The 25,985-nt window shown below is 32.6% G+C and overlaps 1 protein-coding gene across 3 annotated transcripts in view; it reads left to right on the forward strand.

Moving 5' to 3' along the window:
• Positions 1-25,985, forward strand: part of LOC114334747 (histone H3.v1) — a 109,029-nt gene that overhangs the window by 30,404 nt on the left and 52,640 nt on the right. For 2 of the 3 annotated variants that reach the window (XM_028284836.2, XM_028284835.2), the window contains exons 7-10: positions 1,348-1,615; positions 8,428-8,691; positions 13,091-13,194; positions 20,537-20,575. In XM_028284836.2, coding sequence (XP_028140637.1) covers positions 1,348-1,615; positions 8,428-8,691; positions 13,091-13,194; positions 20,537-20,575 — 675 coding nt within the window. The remainder of the gene's footprint in view (positions 1-1,347; positions 1,616-8,427; positions 8,692-13,090; positions 13,195-20,536; positions 20,576-25,985) is intronic. The other variant, XM_028284837.2, reaches the window with a different exon arrangement.

Consider the following 25,985-nt stretch of genomic DNA (forward strand, 5'->3'; position numbering starts at 1 on the left):
AGCTCGGTAAAGTTCCAACGGAAAATGCACCTGGTTACTCTACGGAGTAATACGACTATAAAATAAAAATATATACCATTTTTATTCAGTTGCAATGCGAAGGCAAAACAATCTTACTTTTCAATTAGAATACGGAGCGCAGTCCAGTCCTCTGAATCGCGATTTTCGGCTCTTATTGGAACCTCATCGGAAAGAACGTAGGCACTGTTCTCCATACCCTAATTGACTAGCGTCGAGAGTCTTTCCCACCCATTGCAACCGAAGTGAAGGTATTAGGTGACTAGCGTCATCTGGCAATTGAAAGATGAAGTTAGTTTTCAATCCTAATAGCAAAATTAATAACATTGAAAATATTAAAAATATTACTAAAAGATTTTTAAATTGAAAACTTATTGGTACATTTCCCTGGTGACACATCCAAGGCTTCTACAATTTGCATGCCAAATGGATGCTGCAGTGAAGACAAAGGGAAGGAATTCTACACTATGCAATTCACATCCCCCGTTTGCAGCTCGGTAAAGTTCCAACGGAAAATGCACCTGGTTACTCTACGGAGTAATACGACTATAAAATAAAAATGTATACCATTGTTATTTAGTTGCAATGCGAAGGCAAAACAATCTTACTTTTCAATTAGAATACGGAGCGCAGTCCATTCCTCTGAATCGCGATTTTCGGCTCTTATTGGAGCCTCATCGGAAAGAACGTAGGCACTGTTCTCCATACCCTAATTGACTAGCGTCGAGAGTCTTTCCCACCCATTGCAACCGAAGTGAAGGTATTAGGTGACTAGCGTCATCTGGCAATTGAAAGATGAAGTTAGTTTTCAATCCTAATAGCAAAATTAATAACATTGAAAATATTAAAAATATTACTAAAAGATTTTTAAATTGAAAACTTATTGGTACATTTCCCTGTTGACACCTCCAAGGCTTCTACAATTTGCAAGCCAAATGGATGCTGCAGTGAAGACAAAGGGAAGGAATTCTACACTATGCATTTCACATCCCAGACGGCTCGGTAAAGTTCCAACGGAAAATGCACCTGGTTACTCTACGGAGTAATACGACTATAAAATAAAAATGTATACCATTTTTATTCAGTTGTAATGTTTAGGCAAAACAATCTTACTTTTCAATTAGAATACGGAGCGCAGTCCAGTCCTCTGAATCGCGATTTTCAGTTAATATTTGATGAATGTCGGTGTTTTGTCATTTCTTCCTTCATTACCTTCTCTATAAACTTTAAGCGTTATAAGTCACACTCAGACTATCATACCTTGTAGAGTCATCAATGATTCATTATGCTATGGATGGATTTCTACTTTAATTTTGTATTTTATTTTAGCCAACGGCTTATGACAATTGAGGAAGTCGACGAAACTGATCCATCGATGATAAGCAATCATCCATCGATGGTAAGCAATCGATCGATGGTAAGCAATCCATCGATGGAAAGCAATCATCCATCCATGGTAAGCAATCATCCATCGATGGTAAGCAATCATTCATCCATGGTAAGCAATCATCCATCGATGGTAAGCAATCATCCATCGATGGTAAGCAATTCATCGATGGTAAGCAATCCCTCGCCAATTAGGGACCGTATTAGAGAGGTAAGTTTTGATCTACACTCACCGGCACAAAATTTCGCCACCCAAAATTTTTGATTAAGTTTTAGACAAGGCAAAAACGGTGGGTTCGTTAGAAAAAATATTCCCATGAGATTTTTTTGCATAATCACATTCTTGATACATCCCAGAATAAGGTTCAAGAAGTCGCCCACGTGAAAAGTGGTCCAATTTTTTTTAACAATTTTTGAAGATATTCTTCTTTAGGCGCGATTCGATTGAGGGTAAAATTGTACATAAATCTGCGCGCCTGCGCACACAGACAGTATGTAGTTCCTTGCTAATCTTTCAAGATAGGTATTTATGTATCTGTATCCGTGCAAATAAGTCATTAAAAGAATATATTAGTGTTTTTAGTAAATGTATTATTTATTATAATTCTTGTGTTTTTGGATTTGTGTTTCTCTGTAGTAAAATAATAAAATATTATATAAACATAACATTTTTACACTACTTATCGCCGTGTTGTGTAATTATATCCGAAACTTACATGTCAATTAGAAGTACCTCGCTGGTGTAGTTGCTAGGGCGTTAGCTCCGAGATTGGAATGACGCGGGTTCGAATCCTGGGCGATTCATATTTTTTTTTATTTTTGGTTGTTTTAATAAAAATTTTTTGAAAGTGGTAGATAAGAAAGTTACTTTAATTTTTAAATAAAATACAAATAACCTGTTAAGTATATTTACTTCGTTGAAATTACCTATATAATAGAAGAATATCTTCTTACGTGCGTACAAAGTACACACACATTCATTTTTTTTAATTAAATTGCAAAAATCAATATTTTTGGCCCGTACAATTTTTGTTAGGTTTTTTGGACCATTCTGGAAAAAAAAAGGTCTCTTGTAATTTTTCTCGTTGATCGTTTTCGAGTTATAAACAATTTAAAATTGAAAAAAAAAACGAAAAATGGCGATTTTCAAAGCTTAATAAATTGGTTAAAATTTATTATTATGAAAGTCAGAAAGTGACTAAATCAAAGTTTAAAGCCCCCCCCCCCCTACAAGATCCTGAAGAAATTTTTGTCATAATTTTATTACTAAGATGTTATTTTAAAGTAATAATAATGAGCACCAGCACGTATTAGGCGGCCGTCTATGGTGAATGCGAGAGAGATGCCATTCCGGCAGTCCAATGGGGCATCTTACTCGCACTCACATTTACAGCCGCGTCAATACGCTCTTACGGCTTATTGTTAATAATTAAAAATAACAGCTTAGTAATAAATTAATGACACAAATTTCTTCAGGATCATGTAGGAAGGGGGGGGGGGGCTTTAAACTTTGATTTAGTCACTTTATGACTTTCATAATAATAATTTTTAACCGAGTTATTAAGTCTTAAAAATGGCCATTTTTGCGTTTTTTAAATTTTAAATTGCTTATAACTCTAAAACCATCAACTTGAGAGAAAAATTAAAAAGAGACCTTTTTGTCCAGAATGGTCTAAAAAACCTAAAAAAAATTGTCCAGGAAAAAAAATAATTTTTGCAATTTGATTAAAAAAAATTGTTAAAAAAAATTTGGACCACTTTTCTCGTAGGCGACTTCTTGAACCTTATTCTGGGGTGTATTACAAATGTGATTATGCAAAAAAATCTCATGGGAATATTTTTTTCCAACGAACCCGCTTTTTTCGCCTTGTCTATTTGACAATTTATAACTGTATTATTTTTACTACGATTTTTCAAGATTCTTGCATCAGTTTGTAGGTACGTGTATTTTGATGTCGTTTGTTATTATTCCAGTAATAAAAAAGTTTTGCTTAGATGACTTTATACGGGGGTGAATAGATGCGTTGTATTTTGTCCAAACTTTAAAAAATTCTGTGGAAAAATTAGAGGGCTGATTTTGTTTTATACTCCTTTTGTATTATCCTTGAGGTATCCCTAAGATTTTGTTTTTTTAATTATCCGAATATCTATTTTCTTGTAAAAGCTGTAAATAAAAGCACTGCTTTGGAGGTTTATTTAATTAGAAATATCAAACGCACTAAAATTAACAACACAAAAACAAAATTAACAACAAAACAAAACGATTCAATAGCGGCTATGTCCACCTCTCGCAGCAACGACTGCTCACAATCTGTTTGGCATCGAATAATGATGTGTTATTCTTGCCTGGGGGATAGCCCGATATTCCTCTACCAGGGCCATAACTGTACCAAATTTTCTGGAGGCCTAGGATGACGGCGAATAGCTATTTTTAATTCAGCCCATAAATGCTCAATAGGATTGAGATCTGGGCTGCATGCGGGCCATTCTAATCTTATCAATCTAACCTTTATTTAAGATATTTATGTTTATGAGTCAATCAGTGTTTTTATTCACAAAAAATTGTACAGCTCTTAGCTCTTACAAGAAAAGAAATATTCGGATAATTCAAAAATAAAAATTTTAGTGATGCCTCCGGGGTAATATGACAGGACTATGAAACAAAATCATCTACATCATCATCAATAGGTTAGGATAAAATACAACGCTTCCATTCACCCCCGTATAATGCCATGTCATCAAAAATTTTTTGTTACCGGAATAATAAACGATATCAATACATGTACCTACAAACTGATGCAAGAATCTTGAAAATCGGAGTAAAAATGATAAAGTCATAAATTGTCAAACTTAATAAAAAATGTTGGGTGGCGGAATTTTGTGACGGTGAGTGTATATTAAATTGTTCATTTGTACATTAAATTTTGAAGGCTAATTTTTACATTGAAGAATAGAATAGTAATATGCTTTAATGTAATTGAAAATTGTATAATTTTATAGACACAGCTTACAAAGAGTCAGAAAAAGAAACAATAACAAATACAATTTACTAAATTCATGAACAAAAACAATATTTAAATAAATTGAAAATTTCATAATATACCTTAGGAACTAATAAGTTTAAGGGGAAAGGCGCAAAATGTCGCCTGTCAAAATTTTCAATGTGTTTTAAATGTATATATTTATATTCATCTTTTTTCGAATCCTGAGAGAACTAATAAATATTTTTGAAAAATTTAAACGCAGAATGAAAGATTACGTTATTACTGAGCGCCGAAAGTCCCTTAGAATAAATAAAAAGTTTCTTTTGAATGAAATATTTGCAATTAAAAATCACACTAAATTTTCTCTTTTATTTTCGCCCCTGTAACTTATTAAAATAAACATAGAAGTTTTCAGGGACGTTCGGCCCTAAGTAATAATGTAATCTTTCATTCTGCGTTTAAATTTCTCGGGATTCGAAAAAAATTAATGCATTTAAAAAGCATTGGATCCGAAATTTTGTGAAATTATTAATGAAACATAAATAAATTGGATATTAAGTTTATATAAAATAAATAAGATGTTTAAAAATAAAGTTTGAGTATAGTTTAAAAATAATTATTAACAACTAACTTTAAAAAGGTTGCATAAATACAAAATTTACTACTTTATCAGTACTTAATTAAACCTTTTGCAAAATTGATAAAAATATTGGTTCCTTTATTAAGAACAAGCTGAAAATGCGAGCAATATCATAACGAAAATTTTGTTTATTTATGTATTTTAATTCATAATATGGAAAATTGCTATTATGAAAAGTAGTTTAGAATTAATAATTATGTTTTAATGTGCAATTATATCATTCTAATTTAAATGTTATGAACTATAATGGTAGTTTACTTTTGATCGAAATTCATATTTTTTATATACCATAGTTTTTATGAAGAATAACTTTTCTTCGTCAAATTAAAAATAAAAGAGTTATAAATGAAAATGTTGTTGGTATCCATAATTTGAGAAAAATCTTCAAATATTTTTTTCCATTAGAAGGATGTAATTGCACATATCAGACCATAATTTTTTATACCAAACAATATTATTTCATATTCTGTCGGTTCGCTAAACTCAGACACAATTGGTTAGTGATTTTAGTCAATAATTTTGCCAATTTGGCAAAAAAATAATTACTAATTAGTTAATAATTACTAAATAATTAGTAATTTTGTCAATTTTGGCAAAATTCTCAAAAACAAAAAAATTACCTACTAAAATTACTAGCCAGTTGTGTCGAGTTTAGCGAACCGACTATATTTTAATTTCTTAGCAAATGGAACAGTCCATTTATCATAAAGGAGAGGCCGTATACCCGTATAAACCTTTTTAAAGCTGTTAATAAATAATTATTGCTTTTAAAATATACTCAAATTGTATTTTTGAACATCTTATTTATTTTATATAATAATTAAATTCACTATCAAATGTCATTGATGTTTTATTAATACTTAATTTAAAATTTAGTTTGACATTCACGAAGTGTCAAACTCAAATGTAAATAGCCTATGCTTTGCTTAACAAATTGAGATTAAAAAACTAGCCTACTTAATAGCAACGATTTCAGCTGGACGTCTAATGTGTCGGCAGAAAATAAAACGATTGTGACGTCACATTTTAGACTTTGAAGTCGATTATCTCGAAGACGGTTAGAAATATCGAAATGCCGTTTTCAGATTTGGATTCAGAAGAAAAAACTACATAAGAATCCATTGATAAATCTGATCTGAGTATTGCAGGAGCGGCAACGCAATAACACACACACTTTTGCGAATTTATAAACGAAATGTTTTACTTGAAAAAAATATAAAGCATTATGTTACTTTATAATATATTTAGTCGGTTCACATGCAAGACTTTTATTATTTCAAAAATGTAATTTTTAATTCTTTGAAAGCTTGTTGATTCTAAAATTTTGAAAAAATTGGGTGGGGTGACTGTAGATGGCAATTGTTTGGATATCCCGTCGCATGGCGACGTTTAAAATTACTAGTGAATAATAAAATATGCACTGTTTATAGCTAAAGCTTTTAAATATTGTTCTGAAGGTATTTTCATGTGGCATCTTAATGCAATTTAGTATTTTTGGTGGGAATAAGCCATAATTTAACTTTAAAATTAAGTTTATTTGATGTTTCAATACCCACTCCGAAAAACTTGTCTGATTGTAAGATTGTACGATTTTATTAAACATTTACTATATACATTACATTTTTTGTTATTTATTTTTAATATACAGGGTGTTAACTTACCTTAGTACAAATGTGCTCATAAAAAAAGCTACAGCCGTTTGAAGTTACAAAATGAAAATGGTTTTTTTTTTAATATATGTATATGTATACACCGTTCTTAGGCGTCAACGCCCTTCGGTAGGGATCTATGGAGGAGTATCACCAAGCCGGAAGCCCTTATCCCTTCCCGTACCGCTCCTCCATAGGCCGATCAGACGCCAGTTTATTCCAGACCAAGCCGTAGACTCTATTGAGTTTTATACTACGGCGTTGGCCTTTTATAAATTTCATGACCTAGCTGAGGCTCGAACCAGCGACCGCAAATCGTAAATCCACTAAACTTGTCGATCGACTGAGCCCCAGCTAACTGGACCGTCAAGACCGACAATATATCGAAATTTTTTTAATATATCGAAAACTATTAGAGATATTTTATTGGAAATGGACATGGGGCATTCTTATGGCAGGAACATCTTAAAACAAAATTATAGTGAAATTTGTCCACCCCATCAAAATTTAATGGGGGTTTAGTTCCCTTAAACCCCCCCAAACTTTTGTGTACGTTCCAATTAATTCACTATTGTGGTACCGTTAGTTAAACACAACGTTTCTAAAACTTTTTTGCCTCTTGGTATTTTTTAGATAAACCAGTTTTTATCGTGATGCGGCTTCTTTTTTAATATGTTTACATAAAAATTTTATGAGGGTTTTGTTCCTTTAAACCCCTCAAATGTTTGTGTACCTTCCAATTAAACTATTATTGTGGTACCATTAGGTAAGCACAGTGTTTTAAAAACTTTTTTGCCTCTTAGTCTTTTTTTGATAAGTCACCTTTTATCGAGATGTGGCTTCTTTTTCAAAATATACCTATTAATGTAAATTATAAATAAATTTTCAGATTATTAACAGCTCTCTATAATCGTACTTTACCATATACAAATATGTGGTGGATTCGGCAAATATTCAAAATATCTCGATAAACACTGGCTTATCGAAAAAGTACTGGGAGACAAAAAAGTTTTAAAAACATTGTGTTTACCTAATAGTGCAACAATAATAATTTAATTGGAACGTACACAAAAGTTTGGGGGGTTTAAGGGAACAAAACCCCCATAAATTTTTTATGGGGTGCACACATTTCACTTTAATTTTTTTTAAGACGTTGCTACTATAAGAATTCCACATGTCCATTTTCAATAAAAAATCTGTAAGAGTTTTCGATATATGAAAAAAAATCGATTTTCAGTTTGTAACTTCAAAGGGCTGTAACTTTTTTGTGTGCACTATTGTATATAGGAAAGTGAGGTTCAATCAACGTATTTTTGACCCCAGGATCTGTGGTATAATTTATGACCAATCTTTTGGGGACACCCTGTATAATATAATAATTAACGACTACAGATGCCATTTTTTGATAATACATCTATTGAGATATCAGTGGTTTAAAAAATTGGTGATATAATCCATTGGAGCATAATTACTTAAGTGATTTTTTTATGTATTTCCAAAAATTTTGAACTAATTAACTATGTAGCTCCTAAATAAGCAACTGTTTTTATAATATTTAGTTATTATTAAAATATTTAGTTCCAATTTTGGAAAATGGCTAAATATTTCAACCTCCTATTTCTCGATACGATGATTTCTGACTTAAGAACTTTTACCTCGTGACCACAGTTATTAAACATCATATCGAAAGTCATCATTATTTATAGTTGAGCTTTAGCTATTAACGTTACACATTTATGACCTTTTTTAGATACGTATTTATCTAAGCCCTCTCGGACCCGAATATATAAATAGAATACAAAATACGACTCAGCAGTCCCTTTTAGGAAGCCCTTCATCTCTCTCCGGCGAAGTTAGCAACTCCATCTTAGACGAAAACAACACCTTCCTCAGCGGTAGCCCAGGCCAGACTAAATTTGCCAGTCCTACATTGAACGATTTTTCGTTTTTATCACCCTCGAGCACTGCGTCCGAGTTTTTCAACAAAGATCGATCTGATTGGTCTAAGACAGAGGTTAGTAGGTCTTCATCAAAGTAAAATATATCTGCTAATCTTTGTTTCACGTTAAGAACAGAACGTTACGCTTATGGAGATCAGTGTTGCCAAATCTCTCGGGCACGGGTAGCTACTCGACTGCCGATATACGATTCAATCTAATCAGTACGGCGTTGTATCGGCGCGCTTCTATCGCCCGTAAGAAATACATTGGGCTATCTCCGCAATGTTCTATTCTTAAGGTGAAACGCTCTATAGTAAGGTAAGTATACTGATGGTCAAAAAAATGCAACACCTAGAAGGACAAATATTTTTTTAAATAATTATTTATGGAGGTATTCATCATAATTTACTATTATTTGATTACATTACAGGGTGTCCAGAAACTCTACCGACAAACGAAAATAGGAGATTCCTCAGATAATTTTAAGATAATTTAACCCAATTCACTTAGTCCGAAAATGCTTCCTAAGGGAGCTAGAGCTCTTTGAATATGGCGTCTTGTAATTAGTTTTTCTTAAATATCCCCAGAACGCTTCTACACTGCGCGTCATAGAAAACGGGCACCCTAAAAAATGGGTCATTTTTGATGTCGCGTATCTCCTTAACCTGTTGTCCGATTTAAGTGATTTTTTGAATATGTTATAGCCTTATTTTTTGTCAATATCCCTGTAATAATATTTTTGCTAAACAGGTAAATTTTCATTGTATACCGGGTGTACGAATCAAACCGTGCTTTTTTCTTAAAGTTCGCAACACCCTGTGGAATATTATATCCTTTATAAAATACTGAAATTAAATTCCGACTATAGCCTCAGGTTTTCTGAACATTCTGTTTTTTGATTCATTCTCTTATGTTGGATAATACAAAAGTTATGTACTTTAACAACTAGTCATGTTCTTCATCAGTATAGGTTGTTTGTAAATAAGTGCGACAAACTTTAAGGGGCAATTGTGCCTGAAAAAATAATGACCGTTTGCTTTATAAACTTATGTCCGCAAATGCTTCGTTTACGAGATACGGGATGTTGATTTTTTTTTTACAAACTGACGATTTATTTTATTGCCCTAAAACCGGTTGAGATATGCAAATGAAATTTGGTAGGTTCTAAGAGATAGTTATTGGGAATTTTTTGACTTGCAATCAAGAATTTTATATTCACTATTGGCGTCATATGCTATATCATCATTGGCTATATGCACGCCAATGGTGAATATAAAATTCTTAATTGTATCTCAAAAAATGTGAAAAAAACCCACCAAATTTCATTTGTATATCTGAACCGGTTTTAAAGCAATAAATAAATCGTCAGTTTGTAAGAAAAAATTCAACATCCCGTATCTCGCAAACGAAGCATTTGCGGACATACGATTATAAGGTAAACTGTTATTATTTTTTAATGCAGAATTACCCCTTAAAGTTTGTCGCACTTGTTTAGACACACCCTCTATTGAAAAAGAACATGGCTAATAGGGAACTTGCACTAAAAAATTTTTTGCATAAAATTGTTAATTTATGTTTTAAAATGTTATATTCAAAATATTACGTCTTAACAATGAATAGTGTACGTACAACATCTAATCAAAGTTCCGCGCCTAAAATTTCCGTTTTAAACAACTTAAAAGCGAGACCTGGGGTCTGACGTCACAGGCCACTCGTATCGTTTGTCCGTTCGGGGTGGGCTATTGAATTTAATGCAGTTTGCCCATAGATAAATAATATAGTTGAAATATCTTGTTTTACTCTGTGGCAAAAATGATTTTTTCTGTGACAGGCAAAATATTAACATTTTATCTCTGTTGACATGTATCAAAAAGTTCTTTTTTATGAAATTACTTTGTTCGTTTCTTGTGTTGATGAACAAAGAAGAAACAAGTAACTTAAAAATAAACAAAACTTTTAGTAATAAAAGTAAGAGTAACTAAAAAGTATTGGTGCTACTATAGTATGCGGTCTACAGTCGGGTTTCTACTATAGCTTGCGGTCTACCGAGGGATGCGGTGTAAGTATAAGCTGAGATGATAAAGATATTACCTTGTAAAATTACAATAATGATTCTTCTTATTTATGCGTATTATTAACTTTGTAAAGAAGGATTTTGTTGGCTATGTACACGTTCTATCGGTACGTCTGCTAATCACCATAATCTTTTCTCAGAAGGCTTTGAACACAATAATGAAAGGCTCCAGTAGGTACTAATAAACATTACAATAAAATATAATCTTTATTATAATGCAAATTACACCGTAATTTTTTCCAGGATATACGAAATCCTTCGATTAGAGGTAGGTAGATCAAATTCACGGGGTAAACCGTATACTATAATATAATGGTACCAAACTACTGTTATAAACGGTTTAAACATGCTTATTAATAACTCTTACTTATTTGCCTTGACACCTCGCATTTATCCAATAGAATAGCTTTTACTACTTTTTATAAAAGTTGCCACGATGAAGACATCAACGGTAGGTAAGTTAGTCAGATTGACCTTTTGAAAACCCTCGTCCGTCATATTATGCGTTTTAAACTCTTTACAAAGTAGCACTCAACTTTATCAATTTCAGTTTAAAACTAAGCTGATTGGGGAACTACTTATTACAATATATAAGATGAACATAAATAATACCTAGGATTTTTTCATTAAACACGATTAAAATGTAATATACCCGTGATACCTACCCTAATCGCGTTGTTTCCGCCGGTTGACCGTGGCCGGTGACGTCGAACCAATAGAAGGACGTTCAAGAGCCTCCTAAGATATTTGAATTTTATAGCATTTTCAAAGCGCCGTAATTAGCGTACGGGTTAAAAATATTTGTTTTTTTCGCATGCAAGCGTTTTAAGATCATGTTACCTTATGTTTTTTAATATAATTTTAATATTTAAAAATTTTTGCAAGTTCCCTATTGTTAAAGTACCTAACTTTTGTATTATCCAACATAAGCGAATTAATCAAAAAACAGAATGTTGAGAAAACCTGAGGCTATAGTTGGGTTATAATTTCAGTATTTTATAAATGCTAGGATATTCGACAGGGTGTTGCGAACTTTGAGAAAAAAACACAGTTTGATTCGTACACCCGGTATACAATGAAAATTTACCTGTTTAGCAAAAATATTATTACACGGATATTGACAAATAATAAGGCTATATATAATAATAAGATATTCAAAAAATCACTTAAATTGGACAACAGGTTTAGGAGATACGCAACTTCAAAAATTACCCATTTTTTTAGGGTGCCCGTTTTCTATGACGCGCAGTGTATTTAGAAAAACGAAAATTGGTACGCGTATTTATCATCCAGAGATAAATCGATTTCATTCATTGTGAACTTTTAGTACCGGCCATAGGCGCCCGTTTTGGGTAGGGCAACGGTTATTTTATCCCATAACTTTTTTGTATTTAATTTTTAAGCATTTTTGACTATGGGTTATTAAATTGTGAGGTATTCTAGTACTAAAAGATACTCTTAAGTCTATAGGATACACCGTTTTCTAGAAAAATCAATTTGAAAATTTTTTCGTTTCTTGAATTTAAAAAAACTATTTAGAAAAACGAAAACTGGTACGTTTATTTATATTCCACAGATGAATCGATTTCATTAATTGCAAATTTCTAGTATCGGTCATATGCGTCCGTTTTGGATAGGTCAACGGTTATTTTATCGCATAAATTTTTTGTCTTTAATTTTTAAGCATTTTTGACACTAGATTATTAAATTATGAGGTATTCTGGTACTAAAAGTTACTCTTGCTTTAAATTGGTAAAATACGCCGTTTTTTCTTGAAAATTTTTTTCAACTTTTTTTCATCAATAATTTCATCCATGATGAGGTTAAACAGCAGCGGGCTCAATGAGTCTCCTTGTCGTATGCCTCTTTCCACTGATGTCGGCTGTGTTATTTTGTTATTAATTCTGACCTGTATGTTATTTCTGCTGTATATGTTTTCGATAGTCTTGATAATATCTGATGGTATGTTTCGTTTATATAACAGTTGAATTACGTCATTCAACTCTACACGGTCGAATTTCTTTTGTAGATCTATGAAGCAACAGTAAGCAGGGACGTTGTATTCTAGTGATTTTTCCATGACTTACCTGACGACAAAAACTGCATCCTTACAGGATCGTCCTGATTTAAAGCATTGTTGTTCATCTGCTAGATCTATTTCGTTGGTGATTTTGGTGGTTATGACTTTTGTGGTCAGTTTCAGAGCGGTACTGAGCAGATTTATTCCTCTGTAGTTTTTGGGTACCGTTTTATCACCCTGTAACACGTTTCACTGTATTTCGACTCCATTGCGTATTGATAGAGCAACTATAAAGTATGTATTTTTAAAATTAAGGGTTGTTAAAAATTGTAACTTCGCGCTTTTTAAGTAAAGAATAAAAAATTATTTTGTGCTTTAGGCAGAAAATGACACGACTTATCGACCATCAGCAAGTACCGTAGATTGGAGCGAAGATAGCACTACTCTAGAACGAACATTAATCCCAGTACCTGAACAGACAAAGTAAGTACTAATATATTGTTTTTTGTCATAAATATACAGGGTGTAACAAAAATACAGATCATAAATTTAATCACATATTCTGGGACCAAAAATAATTCGATTGAAACTAACTTACCTGAGTACAAATATGCACATAAAAAAAGTTACAGCCCTTTGAAGTTACAAAATGAAAATCGATTTTTTCCAATATATCGAAAACTATTAGAGTAGTAGTAGTAGTATCTTAAGAAAAAATTATAGTTAAATTTGGACACCCCATAAAAATTTTATGGGAGTCTTGTTCCTTTAAACCCCCCCAAACTTTTGTGTACGTTCCAATTTAATTAATATTGTAGTACCATTAGTTATACACAATGTTTTAAAAATTTTTTTGCCTCTCAGTACTTTTTCGAAAAATCAGTTTATATCGAGATATTTTGAATATTTGTCAAATCCACCACATATTTGTATATGGTTAAGTACGATTATGGAAACTTGGTAATAATATGAACATTTATTTTTGATTTACATTTTTAGGTATATTTTGAACCATATTAAAAAAGGATCCACATCTCGATAAAAGATGCCTTATCAAAAAAATACAAAGAGGCAAAAAAGTTTTAAAAACACTGTGTTTAACTAATGGTATCGCAGCAATAGTTTAATTGGAACGTACACAAACATTTGGGGGGTTTAAAGGAACAAAACCCCTATAAAATTTTTATGTAAACATATTAAAAAAGAAGCTGCAACTCGATAAAAGCCGCCTTATCGAAAAAATACTAGGAGGCAAAAAAGTTTTAAAAATATTTAATTCAACTAATGGTGCCACAAAAATAATTTAATTGGAACGTACACAATTGGGGGGGGGGTTTAAATGAACAAAACCCCCATAAAATTTTTATGGGGTGTCAAAATTTCACTATAATTTTTTCTTAAGATACTACTGCCATAAGAATACCACATGTCCATTTTCAATAAAAAATCTCTAATAGTTTTCGATATATTGGAAAAAATCGATTTTCATTTTGTAACTTCAAAGGGCTGTAACTTTTTTTACGTGCATATTTGTACTAAGGTAAGTTAGGTTTAATCGAATTATTTTTGGTCCCAGAATATGTGATTAAATTTATGACCTGTATTTTTGTTACACCCTGTATAGTCTGGTGCAAATGAAGGAATACATTATTGAGGTAATTCCTTAAAAATGAAAATGCATATGGATTCTGTATGTGCACTTCCTGATGAATTTTGAAAAATATTTATTGGTTTTTTTAGTGATTTATGTCCAACGTTTATGTTATGTCTAGATAGCATTTTTGACATTATTTCGGTAAAACCATTAGCTTAGGCAAACTTCTTTAAGTAAAAGAAGAAGTAAACTAATTTTGATTAAAAAATTTCTGTTTGTAAACACTAATGTATAAAAGGCTATAAAATTTTAAAAATTAACATTTAGAGCCCGTTCACATGACAGGCGCTTAATGCGCGGTTACAACTACAGTAAAACCTCCGTTAATCGAAATAATTGCGGGGGGGGGGGAGGCCGTTTCGGATAACAAGAATTTCGGTTAAAAATAACATTGTTTTTTTGGATTCTTCTTGTATCAAATTACATAGTATTGGTGAGATATATCTGCAAAACATCGTTGTCAAAGGAAAACACAAAAGAAAATAGAAGATTTCTTAAAAAAATACTTTAATCATGTTCATTTTTCTTAATTTTATTGTTTTTTTTTAACTTACCTTTTATTAAGGCCATCGGTACATAATTCGCAAATATTTTACGGCTATCCCTACTTTTTCTGTCTTTACACGGCAAATTACGTGTAGTAAAATTCACACTGGTATGGATATGTAACATTACTAGAATGTAATATACTACTTGACAATGTCATCATTAACTTTAAAGAGATGGCTTTTGAATGTTCTTGGATAACTGTTATTTGTATAATTGCAAATTATTAATTCAGTTAATAAATGTGATAATTTTTTCACTATGTATTCAGTGATTGTAATAATTTATATGTACAACAAAAACTATAATACAATACTCAATCGAGAAAAGAGAAAAGTGTTAAAGTGATTTTTTAATAATATATTGTTACTATGGAACGCTTACAAAAATTTTGAACATCTTTAACAAAAAAAATACTTAGATCACAGAATATATCCTGATGTATTCTCTGCTTGGATCTTCCAACATAAATGGATCTTCTACATGGATCTTCATAATAAACAATAAATAACTTTTTATTAAGTTCACGTCTTAAATCAATTATGTATCAAATACGCTCTCAATATTATTTAATCAACAGCTCAAAATATTCCCGATGCCATGTCAAATATTTAAAACTGTCACTGTGTCTTGTCATCATATTCTATTTGACTCAGTGCGTTGTATGACAAAGATAGCGAATGTTCGATTTGGAAAATATCACCACGGACATGGTGCCCATTTTTTTCGAATCCTGAAAAAATTAATAAATATTTTTAAAAAATTTAAACGCAGAATGAAAGACTATAATAATATCGAGGGTCGAAAGTCCCTTAGAATAAATAAAAAGTTTCTTTTGAATGAGATATTTGAAATTAAAAATCACACTACATTTTCTCTGAGTTTTTCACCCATGTAATTTATTAAAATAAACATTATAGACGTTTTCAGGGACTTTCGGCCCTCGGTAAGAACGTAATCTTTCATTCTGCGTTTAAATTTTTCAAAAATACTTATTAGTTTTCTCAGGATTCGAAAAAAATGATTCCCCATTTGAATAGCATTGCAGCCGAAAATACGTACCCATCCCCTTAACGAAATTATTGAAACTGGCAGCCATTTCGGTTAAACGATGTTTCGGTTAAAGAGGTTTCGGTTAACGGAGGTTTTACTGTACATACATTTTACTATTAAACATTTATTTTACCGTTTTGATTGATGCAGTTTTATATGGTGAATTGGAGGTAGAAATTACAGGACACCAAGGTTCAGTTTGGGCTGGAGCGCCATTGGAAGAAGATATGTTCCATTAAAGAATAATTCTTGATAAGTTCTACTGTTTATTCAGCTGCATCTTTGTTTGATCGAAAAACAAATTTCGATGCTTCAGTTTTGTGTAGTATGTAAAATATCCAAAGGATTAGTGCAGTTAATACTGCAATAGATACAGAAGAACTGCACAAAACAGCATTAAACATTATATGTCATATAATATATTGTTTATCATCTACAGAATCAGAAACAACCAACCAGGGATAAGAAACATGACAGGTTACGAAGTGGTCATACAATTTAATTACGTAGACTCCGTCATCACTAATTAGTGTTTTAACATTCCGAAAAAAAACCTTCGGTTTTTTTCGTTTTTTTTCCTGAAGATCCGGAAAAAAACCAAAAGTGGAAAAATTCAATATTAAATTTAATTAGGGATTTCCAATGAAATAAAGTTGTTTCTAAAAGAGTGATGTATAAAATAAAAATTAAACAATAACAAAATATATATTCTCTCAAATAATACAAAATAAAATTATCAATACTCATATAAACAAAACAAATATAATGAAATATATGTTATTTTCATTAAAACAAAATAAAACCAATAATTGCATTAACTAAAAAACAAAATAAAATACTGTTTCTAAATCAATACTTTTTAATCTGAATTTTCCTCTATATCAGAAATTGTACTTTTAGATTCTTTATCGCCATCGGCAGAAGTCTCATTCTCTTCATGATCATTAATTGCATAAATACAGTGCGTCCAAAAAGTAACGCATAAATTTATTATTTCGCAAACCGGCGACTTTAAGGAAAAATCCTTAAACAGATCGATTTTTATTTTTAAATTACGATTTTTTGGCATATATATATCATTCTAGTGGCTTCATCCATTTGGGCGTGATGACGTAATCGATGATTTTTTTAAATGAGAATAGGGGTCATGTGATAGCTTATTTGAAAGGGTATTTAATTCTCTTTTCACTAATATAAATATTAACATAATTATTTATACAGGGTGACCAAATTTTTTTTTAAATTCAATTAACAATTGACACAAAAAGATGAATGTGTGTGATTTGTTTAATTGTAAATATATTTTACTGCTGTCAGAAAACATAAAAATGTTTTATTTAAAAAATAACATTGATTTTCGCTTAAACGTAATGTTCAAATTTCCAAAAGTCTGGTGGGTGGCAGCTTTAACATTGAATTTAAGCGAAAAGCAATATTTATTTGTCAAATAAACATGTTTTTTCTATTTTCTGACAAGAGTAAAACGTATTTTTAATTAAATAAATTACGTACCTACATTCTTCTTTTTGCCTCAATTAATTTAATTAAATTTTTTTTAAACACTCTGTATAAATAATTATGTTAATGGTTATATTAGTGAATAGAGAATTGAATATCTACCCTTTAAGTGAGCTATCACATGACCCCTATTGGGCTTTTCATCGATTGTCATTTGTTTCGAGCTTCTGTCATGTGTCACATAATATTAATATATCTACGTCATACGTCTCTGGTTTGTACCATTGTTATATACCAATAACGTATGACGTAGATGTATTAATATTATGTGACACATGACAGAAACTCGAAACAAATGACTGTGAATGAAAAGCCCTATTCTCATTTAAAAAAATCATCGATTAAAAAATCATCAAAAAAAATTGTAATTTACAAATAAAAATCGACCTGTTTCGGGATTTTCCCTTAAAGTTGCCGGTTTACGAAATAATGAATTTATGCGTTACTTTATGGACGCACTGTATAGTAAGTCTTCACCTTCACCAAATTCAACCTTGAGTGATGTGGCTTTTTATATTTATGTAGTATTCGCAATGTCCAGTGTCATTTGTTTTCTTTTTTCCTGCAACATTTTCATCCGAAATATACATGTTACTGCGAATTGCAACATGTTTTTCAACTCGGGGATTTGTAAGTCTCTTCCTCTTTTTTGAATGTATATGTTCAAATGATGACCAATTTCTTTCACATCCAGAGGAAGTTGGTACCAACTGAAGAAAACGTACTGCAACAGGTTGCAAGGACTTATTAGTGCAAAGACCTTGCCACCACACAAATGGTTGTTGGCAGTCTATTTTTTCTGCAACATCCCATAAAAGAGATTTTGAGCAAAATCATGTTTTCGATTTATACATTGCTGCATTAGTAACAATTACACTTCCCTGTAGATTGAGATGAATTGCAATTCGCTGAAAAACTTCCATACAATTTAAACGCTCCTCATCGGAAAGGCCTTTTCTTCTAAATCGGGATCCACAAAATATGTAGCTTTATGGATGTCTTTGCAGCAAAAACTTATTCTTTTTTTAAGATGTCCAAAAGTATTTTATTACAGATAGGACAGGGGAATGAAGTTTTAGAGAGTGTTTTAATTATGTAGTTGTTGTTTTACGATATGTTTAAAATGTTACAATAGACCCATGTCACTTTGAACTACTATCATTGTTTGATTTGCGTGTATAGATATAATGCTATGTGGAAATGCGATCAATGATTGTCCCCGTTTAGGATTTTGTCCTCTTCAGGGTTTGTAGTGAATGTATAATGTTGGCAGCATAAGCAAACAGTCCGAAAAACACACTGGGGCAAGCGCCGTATCCTGGTGTTTTTTGGATCCTGGGTTATGCCGGACGGTGGTGTCCAGAAGGCTAAGAAGTCAACAGAGAAGAAAGTTTGATGGATTGTTGTTGGTTCCATAGACATTTACGTGTACTGTCCGTGCTTTGCTCTAGACCAATCTCCGTAGAAACCATTGTACAACGACAGGCGAACCAGCGTCCCTCGTCGGCGGTCAGGAGGTGGCTTTGAGCGCAGCGTGGACAGTGTGCGTTCGAGTGGAGAAAATAGTTGCGGCTATTTTCTTGGGACGAACAGGTATAATTGTGCAATGAAGTTGGGAAACCGCAAAAAACCAACTTCTCCCTGTTCGGGGTAGGGAAGAGGATGTGTTAAAGGTGGGTACGGAAGGCTAACGGGGTAGCCTCGAGGATGTTTTCGTACTCCACCGGGAGTTCGTCAATGCATGTTTGCATTAGAGCGGACGGTAAATGAATCTTTTTGCGTTTGGGCTTTCGGTGGAGTACGTGGCCGGAAGATGAACAGGAACATTTGAGAGATTCTTGTGTGTCGGAGGGGGGCCGTTAATTACTTTGATTGTGAAGTTCCTGTTCAGAGAGTTTATTCTCTCGGTGATTTTGGGGATGTTCGAGATGTTATGGATTTCGTTTGAGGGATATCGCCAGTGCTCATAGTTACATCTACGCAAGATTCTACGTTCAGCGCTCAACAACCACTCTTGTTTTGATCTAGCGCAAAGAGAGTAGAGGCAAGATTTGTACTCCATGACGGGTCGAATAAAGGTCTTGTAAGTGTGAATGAGAGTCTTCTTGTGTGTCTTGCCAATTCGTCCAGAGAGAGAGTTGAGAAGTCTGGCCCTGTTCCTTACCCTATCTAAAGTTGCCTTTAGATCTGCGTTCCAGTTAAGGGTCCTGGTGAACAGAACTCCTAAATAGTTCGCAGTCGGACTAACAACAAGCCTTTCTCCCAACAGTCTCAGAGGATATTGGTCGTCTTCATTAATTATGATTCTATGTGACACAGAAGGGGCGCGAAACACAATTGTTGTTTTGTTCGCGTTCAGCGTGACTCTCCACTTACAACACCATTCACCAACTTTGAAATTCATTCATTCAACTTTGAAAGAGTGGAAAGTTTTAAATACCTCAGAGTAACGAGTAACAATCACTGCAGATAACGATATCACGGAAGAGATTAAAGGGATAATTCAGGAAGCAAACAGATGTATGTATAGCCTCCACAATACTATTAAATCTAAGAGCCTAACACGAGCATCAAAGATCAGAATATATAAAACAGCGATTAGACCTGTGCTCATGTATGGGTGTGAGATGTGGACTTTGATTGACCAAAGCAATTGAAAGAAAACTTCGATGTTTTGAGATAAAAGTCCTCAGAAGAATCTTTGGACCTTATCACGACCCTAATAGCAACCAATACCGAATGAGAACAAATGCTGAGGTCAAGCAGATGTATAGGGCGAGTGACATAGTCCAATACACGAGCGGGACACACTCAAAAAAGCGCTTAGTTTTCGAGATACTGACCACGGAGGGCCGAAGGGCTAAGTTTATTCATACTTTATATTTTCGAGGGTGCTGAAAACGAAAATGAGGTTTATTTTGAATTTTATGTGGGGGAACATTGTCAAAATATGTATAATAAAAAATAACATGTCAAATTTGACAGATTTAATTGGTTGCTGTCGGCACCCATTTTCAATATATAAACTTTATCAAATGCATCATTCTTTTACAGTCTGGAACAAACAGTCCTGAAATCAGATTCAATCACTACGTGAGTATATTATTTATAACATTACTAATTTTAATAAAATCGAACTAACAAATAAGACATAATATATTTCTACTATACTTTTGATATATTGAAATTGATTAGGTTGGAGTAGATTCCAAACATTTATAGCCCCTAGATACTTTATTATTTATAAAGAGATGAACGGACTAATAAAAATAAAACACATTCAGAAGGAAACAAATTCAAACTGTAACTACTGTAACTCCAGAAACGGCTGATCGCGCAACCACATACTACGTGGAGTAGTAAATGCAGTAGTAAAATAAAATAAATTAAAACAGAAGTTAAAATAGTAGAAAATAAATTACATTAAAAAAATTAAAATAATTAATATTAAAATAAAATAAAAATGTATACCATTTTTATTCAGTTGCAATGCGAAGGCAAAACTGTCTTATTTTTCACTTAGAACAGAGAGCGCAAACCAGCACTCTAAATCGACGATTTTCGACTCTAATTGGAGTCATCATCAGAGAGGCGTAGGTTTGCTACTCTCTGCCCCAAGTGACGAAACTCCGAGAGCTTATCCCCGCATTGCAACTAACGTTTATGGAGTAGGTGTCTATCGACATCTGGCAACTGAAAGTCAAAGTTTTCAACCTAATAGAAATATTAAAAATATTGAAATTTTTTAAAAATATTGCTAAAAGATATTTAATTGAAAACTTATTTAGGGCAGTCAATGAGGGTATTTGCGGATATATACTACATCGATTTACTTGATATTTTCACAGTAAGTAGGGAATAGCTCAAGAAACAAAGTCTACCCTATGCCGATGCGCGCTTTTATCTTGGGGGTGGTTCCCACCCCTTCTCGGGGGTGCAAAATGTTTTGGTTAAAATAGCCACGAAAGAGGCTAGAGAACCTAATTTTAAGCAAAAACTGTTCTATAACTATTTTTTGAAAACTCAATACTTTTTGAGTTATTCGTGGTTGAAAATTGGCCATTTTCATTGAACAATGACACCTTTTCGGAAGGATTTTTGCGAATAACTTAAAAACTATGCATCTAACAAAAAAACTATATAAGATATTTCTGTAGGTTATACAAAAACAAAGAGTAAATGAAGTAAAAGACAGACGTACTCTCAATCATTTATTGTAACTTCCGACGACCGGTTTCGCTCTTTAAAGTATGTAGAGCATCTTCAGGTCAACGGTTACAAGTCACTATGGTTTGTTTTGTAACCAAGAGGAGTGATTCAAATTTACCGCGTTGTAATGGTTGTTTGTAATTGGTCCAACTGCAGGCAAGTTTACTCCACTGTTTTAAAATTTTGACACTAGTGACGTTTCATAGGTTAATTAAGTTATATCGGCGATGTTTGTGTTTTCTGTGTTATTCCTTTAATTTTTAGATTGTTAGTCTGCTTTTATATAAAAAGCAGTTGTTTTTTGAACTTTTTAGCAACGTATTAATTTAATATAATATTTATGGATTACCGTTGAGGGCCGACTAGATCAACCAAAAAAGAAGATATATTTGGTTATTATTCTAGTGACTTTCTTGGGTGTGAATCTGTCTTTTTAGTGTACTCCTGCTGGTTAAAAAATAAACTATAAATGCTACAAATAAAAACCAGAGTTAGAACAATGTCTGGTTGTAAAAGACGCTAAAGATCCATAAGATCAAGCCAATGTTGAACAACATACATAAAAGTAGTGATTATAGCAGACAAATACATATGCATGTAAAATCGGGGGCGGTAACAAACGTCCCCAAGCTTACAAACACATGCAGATGTATACCGTCTATAATCATGCAACTATAACGTGTCGTACTTACATTCGGATACAAGGAGCTACTATCTCAGTATTCATTAACATGATGTTTTTGCTTAAGTTATGCTAACGGGATAGCATAACTTAAGCAAAAACATCATGTTAATGAATACTGAGGTAGTAGCTACTTGTATCCGAATGTGTAAGTACGACACGTTATAAGTAATTGCATGATTATAGACGGTATACATCTGCATGTGTTTGTAAGCTTGGGGACGTTTGTTACCGCCCCTGATTTTACATGCATATGTATTTGTCTGCTATTTTCACTACTTTTATGTATGTTGTTCAACATTGGCTTGATCTTTTGGATCTTTAGCATCTTTTTCAACCAGACACTGTTCTAACTCTGGTTTTTTATTTGTAGCATTTAGTGACTTGTAACCGTTGAACTGAAGATGCTCTACATACTTTAAAGAGCGAAACCGGTCGTCGGAAGTTACAATAAATGATTGAGAGTACATATGTCTTTAAAATGAACTCTCGCATGCAACCCATTCAACATTTAAAAACAAAGAGATTCGTTCCTTCATAAATCTTCTAGTTAAAATACAAATCCCTCTGATAGGTAAGAAGAGTTTGTTTTTTGCTGCATGCTCAAATCGGTGTATTCAACTTGAAATGACAGAGAAACTATCGATTTTAGGTTATAATGATACTAATAACTTTTGTAGTGCTTGAAAAGACCTTTAAAATGAGCAATACTAAATGTGGATTAGATTCAAACTAAGCGAGATATTCTGCAAAACAGTTGATGACTAATGTATTTTAAGAAGAAATGAGAAGTATATTTAACCCCTCATCCATCAGAATTTAAATGCATCGTTTTACTTCTACACTACTTTTTATTATAGTGTTATTTCTATGTTCAAAAAGTTGGACTGGATTAAAATGAATGGTTTTTGAAAAAAAAATAAGATCAAATTATAGAGCGCATTTTTAAATTTTCCTAAATATCTTCCTTTTCCTCCATGTAACTCGAAAAAGATAAGAGATACGAAAAAAAGATACCACACAAAAATGTAGGGCGTTTTCAGATAAAAATTTCCTTTTTAGTTTTCATTACTGTATCTCTTATCATTTTCAAGTTACATGGAGAAAAAGAAAGATTTTTAAGAAAATTTAAAAATGCGCTCTGTAGTTTGATCTTTTTTTTCAAAAACCATTAATTTTAAACCCGTCCAACTTTTTGAACATAGAAATAACACTATAATAAAAGGTATTGTGGAAGGAAAACGATGCATTTACATTTGGGTGGATGGGGGTTAAAATTACTTCTCATTTTTTCTTAAAATACATTAGTTATCAATATTGTTTGCAGCATATCTCGCTTAGTTTTAATGTAATGGACCTTTAATATAGCTCATTTTAAAGGTCTTTTCAAGCACTACACAAGGTATTAGTAGCATTACACACCTAAAATCGACCGTTTCTCTGTTATTTCAAGTTGAATACACCAATTTCAAAATGTACCAAAAAGCAAACTATTTTCACCTACCATATCTCTTTTTGCATTATAACTAGAATTTTTATGAAGGCAAGTGTCTCTTTGTTTTTTTTTATAACCTACAAAAATGTATAATATAGTTTTTATAGTTAGATGCATAGTTTTTAAGGTATTCGCAAAAAACCGCTCGAAAAGGTATTCAATGAAAATTGCCAATTTTCAACCACGAATACCTCAAAAAGTATTGAGTTTAAAAAAAAAAATTATAGAACAGTTTTTGCTTAGAATTAAGTTCTCTAGCGAATTCCGTGGTAATTTTAACCAAAAAATTTTCCACCCCCAAGAAGGGGTGGGAACCACCCCTAAGATAAAAGCACACATCGGCATAGGGTAGACTTTAAATTAGGAGATAAGTAGAGGCTAGGCCCAAAATTTCATTAAAATACATGCAGTAGGATAGAATTCGGAGTTAATATCCTATTCTTGCTCCCATTGACTGGCGTAATTGGACCAATTGGCTTCCGTGGTCTCAGTTTCCTGAGCCCCTAGACACTACCCCTTCACTACTCACTGCAACACTGCTGTTTTCGACGTGGGACCGTTCATTTATACCGTGGTTTGGTGGAATGGCGCTTGGGTGGTGGTTGGTTCGAAGATTTTTGACGATGGGATTTCGATTGGTAGGTGGAACGGACGATGTTTTCTTTAGGAGGGGTCTCCAAGTCGATGGCAACCGGGTGCCAACATTTCTTTCGTTTAGATAATTTGGCGGTTTTTCGATCTCTGTGGCTTCTCGGATAATTCTTGGTTTATAGAAGCGGATGGAGGGGTTCTAGAGTGTTCAAAGTCAATTTTGTGACCTGTATGAAGATGGTTATGTTGTGACATAGATTATATCTTAACGAAAAATAGAAACCTAGTAAAAGACGTATCGGTATTAAATCAGTTTGACCTAGGAAGCGACCATAGACTAATAAGAACAAAACTAGTAATAAACAAAAAACTAGAAAGAAAAAGAATACATGAAAAAAGATACAAATGGACATCTGAAGAAATAAAAAATAGTGAATTTAATAAAAAGATAATGCATGCATTAAATCAAGTTAACATGCAGCAGATAAACTCCAATGATATTGATGATTTGAATAACCTTATAACCGAAACAGTGAACAAAAGCATTCTGCAACTGAAAAAAACAAAAACAACACACAATGAATTAACAAAAAAATCTTAAATAAATCTAACAAAAAGGGAACCGCAGAATATAGAGAACTTAATAGACAGATTAGAAAAAGAATCAGAAAACAAAAAAGAAAAGAAGAAGAAAAATTAATAACAACAACTATTGAAAAAAAAAGAGTATGAAATGCCTCAGACCGACACTAGGACGACGTCAGATAATATCATTAATGGGAAAAGACGAAAATGAAATCATAACTAGAGAAAGCATACTGAAACGAATAGAAGAATTTTACACGGAACTCTACAGAACACATCAACAAGACGATGAAATGAGACCAGCACGGAAATTAATAAAAAAATTTGGATCGGAAATAATGCCAAAAGTAACAATTTCAGAGGTAACTACAGCATTGGGAAACATGAAGAGAAATAAAGCTGCAGGAGAAGATAGGATTACCACAGATATGATATTAGAAGGAGGTAAGGAACTCATTACAATTGTAACTAAGCTTATAGGCAGTTGTTTACACCAGGGCAAAGTCTCTAAGAGCTGGAACAACTCTAAAGTAATCTTATTACACAAGAAAGGTGATAATCGAAAGTTGGAAAACTACAGACCTATCAGTCTATTGTCACACTTATTTAAAATACTCATCAAAGTTATAACTACCCGACTAACAAGAAAATTAGGTGAATACCGACCATATGAACAGGCAGGTTTTAGAAAAGCCTATTCAACTTCCGATCACCTGTTAACCACAAAAATATTAATAGAAAAATGTAACGAATACAAGTTTCCAGTTTTTATAGCATTTGTAGACTACGAAAAAGCTTTCGACACTATAGAACACACAAAATTGTAGAATAGACAGCAGATATATTAACTTAATAAAAGAAACTATGAACCAAGCTAAAGCTACCTAAATGAAAATGAATACACGAACCCTGTAGCATTAAACAGGGGAGTCAAACAGGGA

This window comes from Diabrotica virgifera, chromosome 1, assembly GCF_917563875.1.
Source record: "Diabrotica virgifera virgifera chromosome 1, PGI_DIABVI_V3a".
NCBI lineage: Eukaryota > Metazoa > Arthropoda > Insecta > Coleoptera > Chrysomelidae > Diabrotica > Diabrotica virgifera.